This window comes from Urocitellus parryii, chromosome 13 (genome assembly GCF_045843805.1).
Source record: "Urocitellus parryii isolate mUroPar1 chromosome 13, mUroPar1.hap1, whole genome shotgun sequence".
Taxonomy (NCBI): domain Eukaryota; kingdom Metazoa; phylum Chordata; class Mammalia; order Rodentia; family Sciuridae; genus Urocitellus; species Urocitellus parryii.
Window position 1 is genome coordinate 13,949,002 of NC_135543.1, and position 13,173 is coordinate 13,962,174.

The 13,173-nt window shown below is 35.4% G+C and overlaps 1 protein-coding gene across 1 annotated transcript in view; it reads left to right on the forward strand.

Annotated features, from left to right (window-relative positions):
* Pign (phosphatidylinositol glycan anchor biosynthesis class N) overlaps positions 1-13,173 on the forward strand; it is a 117,694-nt gene that overhangs the window by 88,819 nt on the left and 15,702 nt on the right. Inside the window, exons 25-29 of the mRNA XM_026404637.2 lie at positions 1,607-1,662; positions 2,138-2,213; positions 4,231-4,304; positions 6,469-6,511; positions 8,739-8,791. Coding sequence (XP_026260422.2) covers positions 1,607-1,662; positions 2,138-2,213; positions 4,231-4,304; positions 6,469-6,511; positions 8,739-8,791 — 302 coding nt within the window. The remainder of the gene's footprint in view (positions 1-1,606; positions 1,663-2,137; positions 2,214-4,230; positions 4,305-6,468; positions 6,512-8,738; positions 8,792-13,173) is intronic.

Sequence of the window (13,173 nt, forward strand, 5' to 3'; positions counted from 1 at the left end):
TTTTAACTTTTTATATCATGATTCCTCTCTAATATCCCTTCCTTTCCCTGACCTTGAACCATATGTTTTCTCCAAGATACATCATTGACCTTTTTCTGTGAGGCTGGGTTATTGCCATCCTCTCCTATAGTGGTGACAGACACCTCTGTGCTAACAGCTTCACCTCTGCTAATCTAGCTTTGACTTCTCTCCTGACATCAGGTGTTCAGGTGTCACGTGTCCAACATTCTCCTGGGCATCACCAAATATAGATTCTAACCTATCAGCTCTACTCCTCTCCAGAATTATTCTGTGACAGGCCTCCTCTCATTTAATGCCGTCACCATGTTCACAACCACACAAATTTTTCAAACTGCTCCTTGCCTATTTCTAAAGTCCCATTGCCTCCCCACAGTCTCTCTATGTCCACTGTCACTGCGCTGATTCAGACTTCCTTATCTCTGACATGGACTACTGAAATAACTCCCTTAGTGGATTTCTTGCCTCCAATTGTTTGTTTTTCTGATCAGAATTTTATACAATCACTGATATTTCTTGATTATGTGACTCACATAAATACTTGCTACTATTCATTCTTTCTACAGTAAAGTTCAGGGTTTTTAATAATATGTCTCCAATCTGTATTTCATATTTCATTTTTTACTCTATCCTTCAGTAAACTCTTTTTTTAAGTTTCTATCATATCTTTCTATTTCTTGACTGTGTCATTTTTTTCCACTGTTTCTTTACTGATTTTAGTTACCGTATCAGTCTGTTTATATAGTCGTAGTGCCTTGCTTTGTCTCTGACATATACTAGACAATAAATGTTAGTTGGTTAGATAATTGGTTAAATGAATGGATGCATGAATCTATTTAAAGTTCAACTCACCAACTCATATGCCACTATTTCACTGAAAGTTTTTGTGATTCATATTTCTTATTTAGGGTTTCTGTACCAATTTTTACATATATAATAATAAGATAACTAGCATTTATTGAGCTCTTTCATAGGTGAGGCATTATTTTGAGAATGTTACTAGCAGTAAACTCTGGGCACCTATAAGATTAATAACTATTTTTGATTACTGTATTAATATACATCTAACTTTAAGAAATGCCAAGAAGATGCTCAAAATTTTCTATAGTCTCATTCTCTAATTGAATTATTCTGAAACATGCTTGTTTCTTTCTGAGCCTTTCAAGGAGTCTAGCATGTGTTTCACATGTTGTGGGCACATAGCAGGTGGTTAAGAACTAAAATTGTCTTGCATCTGAAGGTGTCTGTTATATGTACTAGGTCTGCATTTTTCTTTTGAAAAAGTCATTAACAGCTAACTACAGATAAGGTCCAACTTGTTTATGTTCAAGAAGAGGAAACTAATCTTCCCAAAGTGACTAGTGACCAAAATGACTTACCAGGCCTCAGTTCTCAGTATGTTGCTTCTTCAGCTGGTTATTTCAAAATATATATATATGAGGAATATGATTAAACATTCAGTTAAAACAATTATGATCAGTGTACAAGCCAAAAAGTAAATTCCCCTCATGTTGAATGGGCGTGTCTTTTCTAAATGAAATTGGTATGAATTCCAACTTGCTTTGGCATTTCCTTACCTCTTTTTTAGGTTTTCTTTTTAGTGACAGCATTTTTTGGAACTGGAAATATAGCCTCTATTAACAGGTAATTTTAAATGTCTTTGCGCGTGTGTGCATGTGTGCATGCATATCCAAAAGAATAATACAAATTAGAACTTCCCTAATTTTTGTTCTGTACCTTGTTTTTCATACTCAATGATATCTTTTAGGGATTAGTGTGTATCATAACACACAGACCTATCTTGTTTATTTTCAGTGGCTTTACAATATTCCTCTGTATAATGTATACTTGTAGGGTTTTTTTTTTTTTTTCAGTTGTATAGGGACACAATGCCTTCATTTATTTTTATGTGGTGCTGAGGATCGAACCCAGTGCCTTACACAGGCTAGGCAAGCACTCTACCACTGAGCCACAACTCCAGCCCCTGCTTGTGCTTTAATAAGAGTAGGTTATAGAGAATTAATTTAAACATCATTTAAGCAGAATATTATTTTAAAAGTTACAGTATGAATTCTAAATTCCTCTTTTTTTTTTTTTTTTTTTTTTAATGATTCCCTAGCTTTGATCTTGCCTCTGTCTATTGCTTTCTGACTGTATTTAGTCCTTTCATGATGGGATCCCTGATGATGTGGAAGGTTAGTTTTCTTTTCCATTGTTTGTATTAAGCTGTTGGTTGACTAAGATTATGAAATCATTGTGATGTTAAGATTATATAAAATTTGACATTAAAATTGTAAAGTCATTGTAATAGAGTTAAGTAGCTGTAGAAAGAAGATACCTTTAAGACTTGGCATTGACACCAATACTAAACTGGAGGTAGTACATTCTTCCCTTTACTTCTAAATACAGTTAATTTTCTTGCTCTACTCTGAAAGAGTATTTGATTCCAAAAGAGGATTCCATGCTAGTTTCATAAAGGCCTATCAAAGGTTATTAAAGCCTGTGGAGAAGCTGTGATCAAAACTGCAGTGCTGTTCAGGATTCTAAAGTCCCCTGAACCTCTGGTCCCCACCTTGAGACAGACAGCATGTTACAATCTTTCCTCATAATCCAAGTACCTAGAATTGACTCACTCCCTCAACAAATATGTCATTGAGTGCTTCATTCATGGATGTGGCAGACACAACCTGAGTTCTGGCAGTAGAAAAATGACATATTCTCAGATTTCCACGGGTATAGACTCTCCAGTGGAGTATAATTTATGTTCATCCTTTTCTTCTCCAAGGTCATTTTACTTTTCTTGTTCCCACTAACAAATTTCCTCTACCATAGTCTCTGGAACATTTTATGTAGTTAGTACATATTTACTTAAATAAAGTAATTAATGCCTACCTAAAATTATTACCTTCTCTTCAGATCAAGTAAGTAGCAATTGTTAAAGGTATATATTCTCTTAAGGAGTTTCATTAATGTACTAATACAAAAGTTAAGTTTAGGAAATGTTGAAAAGATATTCTGGATTTTCTTATGACTATTCTCTATTGAATTATTTGAGAACATGTTATTGCTTTCTTAATTTTCATTCACATTCTTTAAATGGTGGTTGTTCTTTTCTCTATTAAAAGACCATAAGCCTAATTAAAAATAAGACAGAAACAAATACAGACAGGGAAGCTGGCAAACTGGTTCACATTAGAATACTGATCTGTAATCTCCAGCATAATTCAGTGAGTTTTAACAGCATATACATAAGATGACTTTTGTTGACTTACCCGTCATCAGTGAGGGCCCCACTTGTTTTATTCATATGTCCTTTACTTGGAAAATAAACTTATGCAGTCTTTTTTTTTTTTTAACTAGAGACTGAACCCAGGGGGGCACTTAACCCCTGAGCCACAAACTGAGTCACATCTCCTGCTCCCCCATCTTTAAAAAAAATTTTTTTTGAGACAGGGTCTCATTAAATTGCTTAAGGCCTTGCTTAGTTTCTAAGGCTGGCTTTGAACTTGCTATCCTCTTGCCTCAGCCTCCTGAGCCACTGGGATTACAGTCATGCTCACCATGGTGTGGCGTGTGTGTTTGTGTGTGTGTATGCATATATATACATATACATATTTTTTTAATTGGTCATTGAAAAGTAATACCTCAAAACATTAAAAGTCTTGGCTCTGTATTATGAATTTTCAAGTAGTATAAATTTTCTTATACCTTTCTCTATATATTTTCAAATGTATTACAATTAATAAGAATTTTATAACCAGAAATAAATATGTATCTTTTAAAAAACAAAAGACACTGATAGAGCATGAATCATATTTATAGTGTTACAGTATCAAATAGCCAGATGAGTTTAGAGATCTGTAAATCAAGTTACCAGGTGCTTAATCTATTTTATTTGGGCATTCTATGCTTTTCACAGCTGCTTGGAATGGTTTAAAAATTGATACTAATTATTAAAATGAGTTAAACACGGCAAATTTTATAATAGGTTTTTATTTGGAGTATGTATTGATGTTTGTTATCTTCTATGCTGTGTATATTAATGTAGATTTTTAAATCAATTTTATCACTGTTCTGTGTCCTTGGAATCATGTTTTTACTTCAGTGTTTGCTCCCCACTAGTATATGTGAAAGTTATTTGAGAAAGTATTTGTTTAAAAGAGTGTTTCAAATGCTTCAGTTACCAGTGGCATCATTTGTTCTTTTAAACAGATTCTAATTCCTTTTGTTCTTGTCATGTGTGCTTTTGAAGCAGTTCAGTTAACTACACAGTTATCATCAAAAAGGTAAGGTTAATGATTGAGAAGTATTGGATTTTCCCATTTTTAATAAGTGAGAGTAAACATTTGAAGATATTTCATGTATTGCTATTAAGACCCTGCTACATAGATTGTTACTTACAAAAATGAAAAATATTTCACCCTTCTAATCAGAGTTCAACTGTTGCCAGAGGAAATTAATTGATTAGATCCTCTAGCAGACAGATATGCTTTCTAAGCAATAAAATGTTATTAGAATATTATTTAACTAGTGAGGAACTTCCCTAGCAAAGGGTGGAATATTAATGTTAAATATTATAATTAATTAATTGTTTCTTTTACATATAACTGTGCCTACTAAAACAAGGGATATCATTCTAACTTCTTTTGGCTTTTTTCTTAAATATGTATTAGATAAATTTTTTAACATTTCATTTTCCATGGCTTCAAACTGACTTTTCTAAATATCAGTAATTGAGTTTCTAGTCTTGATTTTTACACATTTGAGAAATGGGGTAGAAAATATTCTTTCTGAGTTTTGATGCATTTCTAGAGCAATCAGTCTTAATCAAGATTCTGGGAGAGAAGCTGTCAAGTCATCTGTTTATTTTTTTTAAACTAGTACAATTGCATTATCAGCATAGGCATTCTCCAAAAAACACTTGATATAAATATAAAGGTTCTTCTTAATTTGTTATTCTTGAATCACAATGGCATACTAAATGTTGAAAGAAACAACTAGCATTAACATAAATATAAATGTTGCTCTTGATGAGCTTAACCTAAAACTAGTTTAGCACACTATTGTGCCATAATTCTTTTTAAAAATGTTTTTCTAATATGTAAGAATAGTAAAAATTTTGTTTGTAGTTTGAAATGTTAGTATACTTTTGCAGGATGTCTATATGAATATCATATTGAAAGCATTTACACTTTTGTCAATATCACATGGAAGTGTTATTCAGATGCAATAAAAAAAATGAATGACAAGTACTGCCCTCCATTTCCATGAATAAACTTTTTACAGAGGGTTTTAATTAAGACTTGATTGAAAACTGGGACACGTGGAATGAAAAGTCAAAGGCTTGTCAGGATGTGTGTGTATGTATATATTTGTGTGTATGCATGCCTGTGCGTATAGTAATTATATCTTGATATTGATGCAATGAAAAACCGAACACCAAGGGAGAGAGAGAACTGACGCAAAAGGTAGCTAAACTAAGGTTTTATAAAAATACTCTCTTTTACCCATTAAATTCTTACAAGACATTGACATTTCTCCCAGGATTTCACACAGACTTCTAAGATTGAATATCACACATTAAACCTAGCAGTTTCCTTTCTTGTTTCCTTTTTCACACAAGCCTAAGTCCATCTATCCTTTACTGCCATATTCACTTTTTAAATATCAGTGATACCATCACTCCTTCATTTGCACATTTTCCAGGGGTTTTTGTTGCTAAACATTTTCTTATAGCTCTTGAAAGGATAGAGATTAATGTAAGAGTGTAACTTATACTATTAATAACCTGGTTATTAGTTCCATAATTCCAAGGCTGAGTTCATCAAACCACTGAGATGATTCTAATTATACTCTTCTGATTCCTTAAAATATGTATTGAACAAAGGTAAAGTAGAAAAGCTCTGTTAGGGGGCTGGGGATATAGCTCAGTTGGCAGAGTGCTTGCTGCACAAACACAAGGCCCTGGGTTGAATCCCCAGCATCACAAAAAAGAAAAAAAAAAAGAAAGAAAGAAAAAGAAAAAAGAAAAGAAAAGCTTTATTAGTATTATTTTATTTTTCATGACTTAAAATTAACTTTTCTAAATATCAGTTTCTCTTAGTAACTGGATTCAACAACAAAGCTTTGTATATTTTGGGTAGAGGCCCAAAAGAAGGAGTGTGGGGCATGAAAAGTACCGGATGGATGATCTGTTGGGAATGGTTTTGGCTGTAACAAAAATCTAACTGGTGGTAGATGTGTCTCCTGTAAAAGGGAGTCCAGAGGTCAGTCACACAGAGCTAGGGTGGCGCCATGAGTAACCCTATCTTTCACTCTCCCATTTTTAGGGCATTGCTTTTCCTAAAGGGTTCTTTTAATTATTTTCATTTGGATCTTAATGTACCTGACTGTGCCTGTTGAATTAACTATAAATTGTCTCTCTCTCTCTCTCTCTTTTTTAATTCCCAGCCTTTTTCTCATTGTCCTGGTGATATCAGACATTATGGCTTTGGTAAGGCATTTTTGTATATTTGGTATAAATAAAATTGAGAATTTAAGTACTGAGATAATTTAATCAAGAGACATGTGAATGTATTTCTGCAAATGAAATCTTTAGATACTGAGTTCCAAGTGCTGACATAATTGACACAGATAAATTATTTTTTCTAAACTATGTGTGTAGTAAAAGCACTCTTCTTAAGGTGTCAAAAGTCTCATTACTTGATTTATTCAAGCCTGTCATTTTATAGCTATTCTTCCATATTGCTTTGTTTCCGAAATGAACCTTCCACAGGAAGTTAACAGAAGTTAGTGTTTGATTTAGGTAACACATCATTCTCCAATTTAAAATGTAGACTTTTTCCCCCCTTCTTTCAGATTAAAAGAAGAAAGGAAAAAAGGGAAGAATTGTAGGAAGGAAAAAGAAAATAGAGCTTTTCCATTAGGAAGAGTTATCAAGATAATAATTATAATAAATGAGTTCTGAGTGAGGCGCTTCTGTATAGTGTATTAACACAAAGAGGAATCTATTTTATAGCTATAAGTTTGAGGATTCCCCCAAAACCCTTGTAGGTCTGATAATTCACTAGAAGCATCCCTGATCAGGATTATATTCAGTTATGGTTGACAGCAGTGAAATCATAGATTAAAATCATCCAAGGGAAAGGATGCATAGAGCAGAGTCCAGGAAGACAGCAGATGCAAAGCTTTTGTTGTTCTTTTTCCTGTGGAATCAGGATAACATTATTCTTTCAGCATTCAGGCATGACAGTACACGTCACCATTGCCAGACAGGCTTACCTTAGCTTTGATGTCCAGGTCTTTTATCAGAGCTTGATCACATACTACCCACAAGACTGATCTTTAATTTCTGTCTTTCCAGGGTAAAACTGGTACTATGTGGCCCAAAACTCCCATCATAAATCCTATTGTTAGACTATCTGGTGACCAATGCCCCAAGCAAAACACTTCTGTCAGAATTGACATCCTAAGGCCTAGAAATGACCTTCCAGTAATTTGAGAACAAAGGCCATACCTCTTTTGGAGTAATATTAATGTTTTTCTATATAACATCCCATGTCAGAAGTGTCTAGGAACACAGATTTGAGTACTTTCCAAATCAGGTTTCCTTGTCAATAGATTTAGTTGAGAGCATTTTGTGTTCTGTGGAACTATGTGTCCAATGTTTCTGAAATTGATCATACATAGTTTTAGAACAAAAAGCATCTTTCAGAGCTGGGAGTGTAGCTCAGGGGTAGAGTACTTGCCTAATATATATGAAGCTCTGGGGCCAATACCCAGCATCTCAAAAAACAACAACAACAAAAACAGCTTTTAGTTTTGCTCACCAAGTAAGAAATGGGCAAGACATGGTAATAAAAGAGAGCTGAAATTCCCTGATTAGTTCTACATGAAGAGTCAGATTGTGTAATTTAATTTGCAAAACCATTTGTGATCTGCTTCTGCTTCTCACCCCTCCATGTTTGTTTTCTCTTTACACCAGGTTTTCACTTTGAACCTATAAAACTATCTGAATGTTTGATGCCTATGTAGGCTTTTCCCTCCGCTGGAAACATGCTTCTCCATCTGTCTCCCCTTCATCCTCTATTTCATTTGACTCCTACTTTTCACTCAGATTTCACCTTTCAGTGAGAAGCCTTGACTTATACCCCTCCTTCTGTGATTCTGTAATTGCTTGTATTTTCTAGTAATTAACTAACTCACTCCCCCCTCCCTGCTCCCTTCCCTCTCCTCCTTTCCCTCTCCCTCTCTCCCTCCCTTCCTTCCTCCCTCCCTCCCTCACATGCTGGTGCACCTGATAATTTGAATCATTCACTAGATTATGTGTCTCATGACGGGAAGTTATCTCTAGGAACTAACAGTGATTTTTAATACACAGTAACAGTTTAAGTGAATGGAGTTGATAAATAGATGATATGGCTTCTTTTCATATATATTTTTGATATTTAGTTTGTCTTATATAAGTTGACTGGTTTTTTATTTCTAGGTATTCAAAAATGTCACTTTTATGTTTATTTGATTGGATGATAATTCTGTTTCTGGCTTTAGACTATTGATCATTTTAGTCCAAGCAAAAGTTTCAGTAAAAGGTGTATTCTTGTTGATTCTAGACAGATAGTTATTCTGAAAGATCAAAAGAAATATGATACATATGATTCTAAAACAATTTTATTTTTAGATTTTTTTTTAATGAAGTCACATTTTGTTTTATTTCACAGCATTTTTTTTTCCTGGTGAAGGACTATGGCAGCTGGCTTGATATTGGAACAAGGTATAGTATATATTCCCATAGTTCTTACCAGTGTAGTAAAAAAGTAAAACTTATATGATATGTTAGTACAGAAGGCACCAATGTGATTTTGCATTAAACATAGAAAATAGCAATTATTTTAAGCCTCTGGAAGCAAGGTACATCTCTCTAACTCTTGGCATTAACATATTAGCGAGTGTTTTCTTCGGATGCTGTGGGCAGGGGGAATGTTATGTCTAGAGAGGACTAAAGGGCAATGGAAAGATATAAAAGAAACTACTTGAATTGGAGGGTTAATAGTGGATCATTACAGTGTCCTGGTGTGTTCTCTTAATCTACCTTTGGAAAAAAATATTTTGTGACTTTTAGAATCTTTAATGTGGGAATATTTTAACATGTATACCTGTAAAATTGTTTCTGAAAGTATAATCTGAACAAAATATCTTTTTCCTCTTTATTATGATATGAATGTCAGTCACCAGAATCTGTTAAGTTTTTCTCTTTGAAAAGAACACAAAGTTGACCTTTTTTTCTTTCTTTCCCCCAAAACATTCTGAGACAGAGTATGAGGTTTTCTTCTTTTTATTATTATTATTTTAGAGTATGTTTTAATAGACTGATTTTATTTGATTTAGTTTATATTTAGTCTCATTTTGTGTTGCTAGGAATTGTGTGTGTTTGCATGAGACACTTCATTAGACATTTTGCCTTTCTGGCCAGCTCACGGCTTATATAGCCTTGCCTTGTTTTATACACACACACACACACACACACACACACACACACACTCACGTATGTATATTCACCTTTCTCAATACACTGTGGATTCCCTCAGATCTGCATCTGATATGAATCTCTGATATGCCATATGTACTTGACACATAGAAGGTACTTATTAGATCACTAACTTTATCTTCTTTTGTCACATCAACAAAAGCAGAGGGAACATTTTGATATCTTCTTCTTATCCTAAGGTGCCCAGGCAGATGGTAGGCCAGAGCATGGGCTTAGACTGGAGTGCCTGGGTTTGAGTCCCTCTTTGACCACTTTTAACTTTTTATCTTTAATGGTGGTAAATGTACACCATTTACCATCATAATCATATTTTAAACCATCTCCTGATCTCTTTCCATCTTACAAAACTGAACTTTTGAACCCACTAAGCAGCAGCTCCCCATTCTTCCTCTCCCTAGCCCTTAGCAGCCACTATTCTACTTTCTATTTCTAGGAATTTGACTACTCAAGAGCCTCTATTGTCTATTTGTCTTTTTGTGACTGGATTATTTTACTTAGTGTAATATCCTTAAGGTTCTTCCATGTTGTAATATGTATCAGAATTTCATTCCTTTAAAGCTGAATAATATTTCATTATATGTACATATAGCATTTTGATTATCCATTTATCTGTCAGTGGACATACAAACCATCTTGGTTATTGTAAAGAATGGTGCTACGGATATAGAAGTAAGACTTTTATATGGGAGAAATCTGTATTGGTTTGATGTTAAAGAGGTACCAAAGGAATGAAGTGGATTTGATTTTCACATTAAAATGTGCATCACTAATTTATATTATACTAATTAAGAATTTTAGATTTTTCTCTGATTGGCTTGAGGCTTATCTTTACCTGACATATTTTTTCTTCACAGTACAAAACCTAATTTTTACCATCAATAATAACATGTATAAAATGCAAAGCACCTTTTGATATCCATGATTTCAATTCAATTCTGCAAATATTTATTGAGTACCAACTGTGTGTTAAGTATCAACTGTATGTCAGAGGAATTGGGGATAAAAACACAGTCCTGGGCCTCAGGGAGCTGATAACTAGAGAAAGAAACATCCCTAACCAGGCAATCTGGGACCATGGGAGAAGTTCTAGACCAGTCTGTTATGTCCTGTGGGGGCATACAGAGTGCCTTTCTCAGCCTTGCAGGGTAACAAAAGGCTTCTTAGGTGAGGGGCTGTCTGAACATGGCAAGTACAAGGTTTCGAAGAGTATATTGAGTCACAGAACTGAGGGAAAACATGTAAAGTGAGAGAAGATGAAGAGCAGAGAACAGAAGTGTGGAATTGAAACTGAAAGAAGCCACACAGCAGGAGAAACCCAGGAGGGAGTAGTATTGTGGAGATCAAAAAGTATTTCAGAGGGGCTGGGGATGTGGCTCAAGCGGTAGCGCGCTCGCCTGGCATGCGTGCGGCCCGGGTTCGATCCTCAGCACCACATACCAACAAAGATGTTGTGTCCGCCGAGAACTAAAAAATAAATATTAAAAAAAAAATTCTCTTCTCTCTCTCTCTCTCTCTCTCTCTCTCTCTCTCTCTCTCTCTCTCTCTCCTCTCTCACTCTCTCTTTAAAAAAAAAAAAAAAAGTATTTCAGAGGCTGGGATTGTGGCTCAGTGGTAGAGCACTCGCTTAGCATGTGCAAGGCCCTTTCGATCCTCAGCACCACATAAAAAGAAATAAGTAAAATAAAGGGTTTTTTTTAAGTATTTCAGGAAGGAGGGAAGTCACACAGTGTCAAGTGTTACAGAGAGATTAAGGAAAGACATGAAAGTGAGCATTAGAGTAAGCATCAGTGGTCATGAGCTTGGCTAGAACAGGATAACTGGTATGATCTGGTATTAGATTGCTACACTGAGTTAGACCAGCAATTTCTGGATGAGTGCTGCAGACCAAAGATTATTGTTTTTTCTTCTCTGCCAAGACCCCAGTTTAAAAAAAAAAAAAAATAGGATAACTAGTAAAAGCGAAGAGGACAAGAGAAGGAATATCCACAAATGTGAGTTAAACAAATTCCAGAAGAAGGATAATCAGAGAAGGAACACCCCAGAATCTGCAGGCAGGAAACGTCAAAGGAAAGAAAGTAAGACACTTAGAAGGCTCCAGACTCTATAATGTAGAAGTAAGGGTGATAAAAGGGAACCAGAGGGGATTAATTGAATGCTTGTCTACCAAATACCAAATAATGGTATTAACAAGCTCTCCATAGTCTCTCCTCTACCTCCATTCCTGGGCAAAAAGTGTTACAGGCGTTCTACCATCAGGAGAAAACCAGAGGATGCCTCTAAAGAGACTGAAAAAAGTCTGGGGAGAATTTCACTGCTTTGTTATATGTGCTGCCTACTCAAAATAAATCTCTTCCCCATTCTGGCATTCATAGCTTCCTCCCCTCTATAACCCAAAGAGCAAAGCACCCCTACTGCTCAGCTTAAAACATGACATAGCAATTTCTATCACATACATAGAACTTACTGGTAGCCATTCTATTTCTGGATGACACCTAGAGGGAAGAGACTTTCTTAAAAAATTAAATACACACCATGTTGTGACCTAGTCATTTCATGCCTATGTATTTATCCAAAAGAAGGAAAAACATGTACACAGAAAAACTTGTACAGAAATTTTTATTGTGTCTTTATTCATAATAGCCCAAATCCAGAAACAACCCAAATGTTCATCACCACATAACTATGGCTAAACAAATTGTGCTACATCCATGTACTGGAATACTACTTATTGATAAAAACAAATTGATGACTGATGCACTCAACTACATGGATTAATCTCAGAAACTATATTGAGTGAAAGAAGCCAGGTATGTAAGAGTATATAATTTATTACTACATTTGTATAAAATTATAGCTGGGCATGGTGGCATGCACCTATTAAATCCCAGTGGCTCAGGAGGCTAAGGCAGGAGGATCATGAGTTCATAAAAAGCCAGTCTCAGCAACTTAGCAAGGCACTTAGCAACTCAATGAAACCCTTTCTATAATAAAATATAAAAAAAAGGGTAGAGGTGGGTTTACTGGGTAGCCCTAACAGGAAGAACAGAGGACTAGCGGGCCATTGATCAAGCTTCCAAAATGATGCCCACACCAATTATCCTGTCGAAAGAGGGAACTGATAGCTCCCAAGGTATCCCTTAGTTTTTAAGCAATAGCAGTGCCTGCCAGATGATGGCCAAGGTTGTAAGAACCACCCTGGGTCCTCATAGCATGGACAAACTTATTGTAGACAGCTGAGGCAAAGCAACAGTTTCTAATGATGGGGCCACTATTCTGAAACTGCTTGATGTTGTCCTTCCTGCAGCAAAGCCTTTAGTGGACATTGCCAAGTCCCAAGATGCTGAGGCTGTTGATGGTACCACTTCAGTGACCTTGCTGGCTTCAGAGTTTCTGAAGCAAGTGAAATCATACATAGAAGAGGGTTTTCACCCCCAGATCATCATCCAAGCCTTCTACATGGCCACCCAGTTGGTAGGGGGGTTCACCTGGCTTTGCCTGGGCATCTTCACATTCCTCTTAGGATAATAATTTAACTGGAGCAAGGAGTGAATACAAGAACAGGATTATTTGGGCATTTCCTTACTTCTTTCTGAGAACTTAACTTCTAT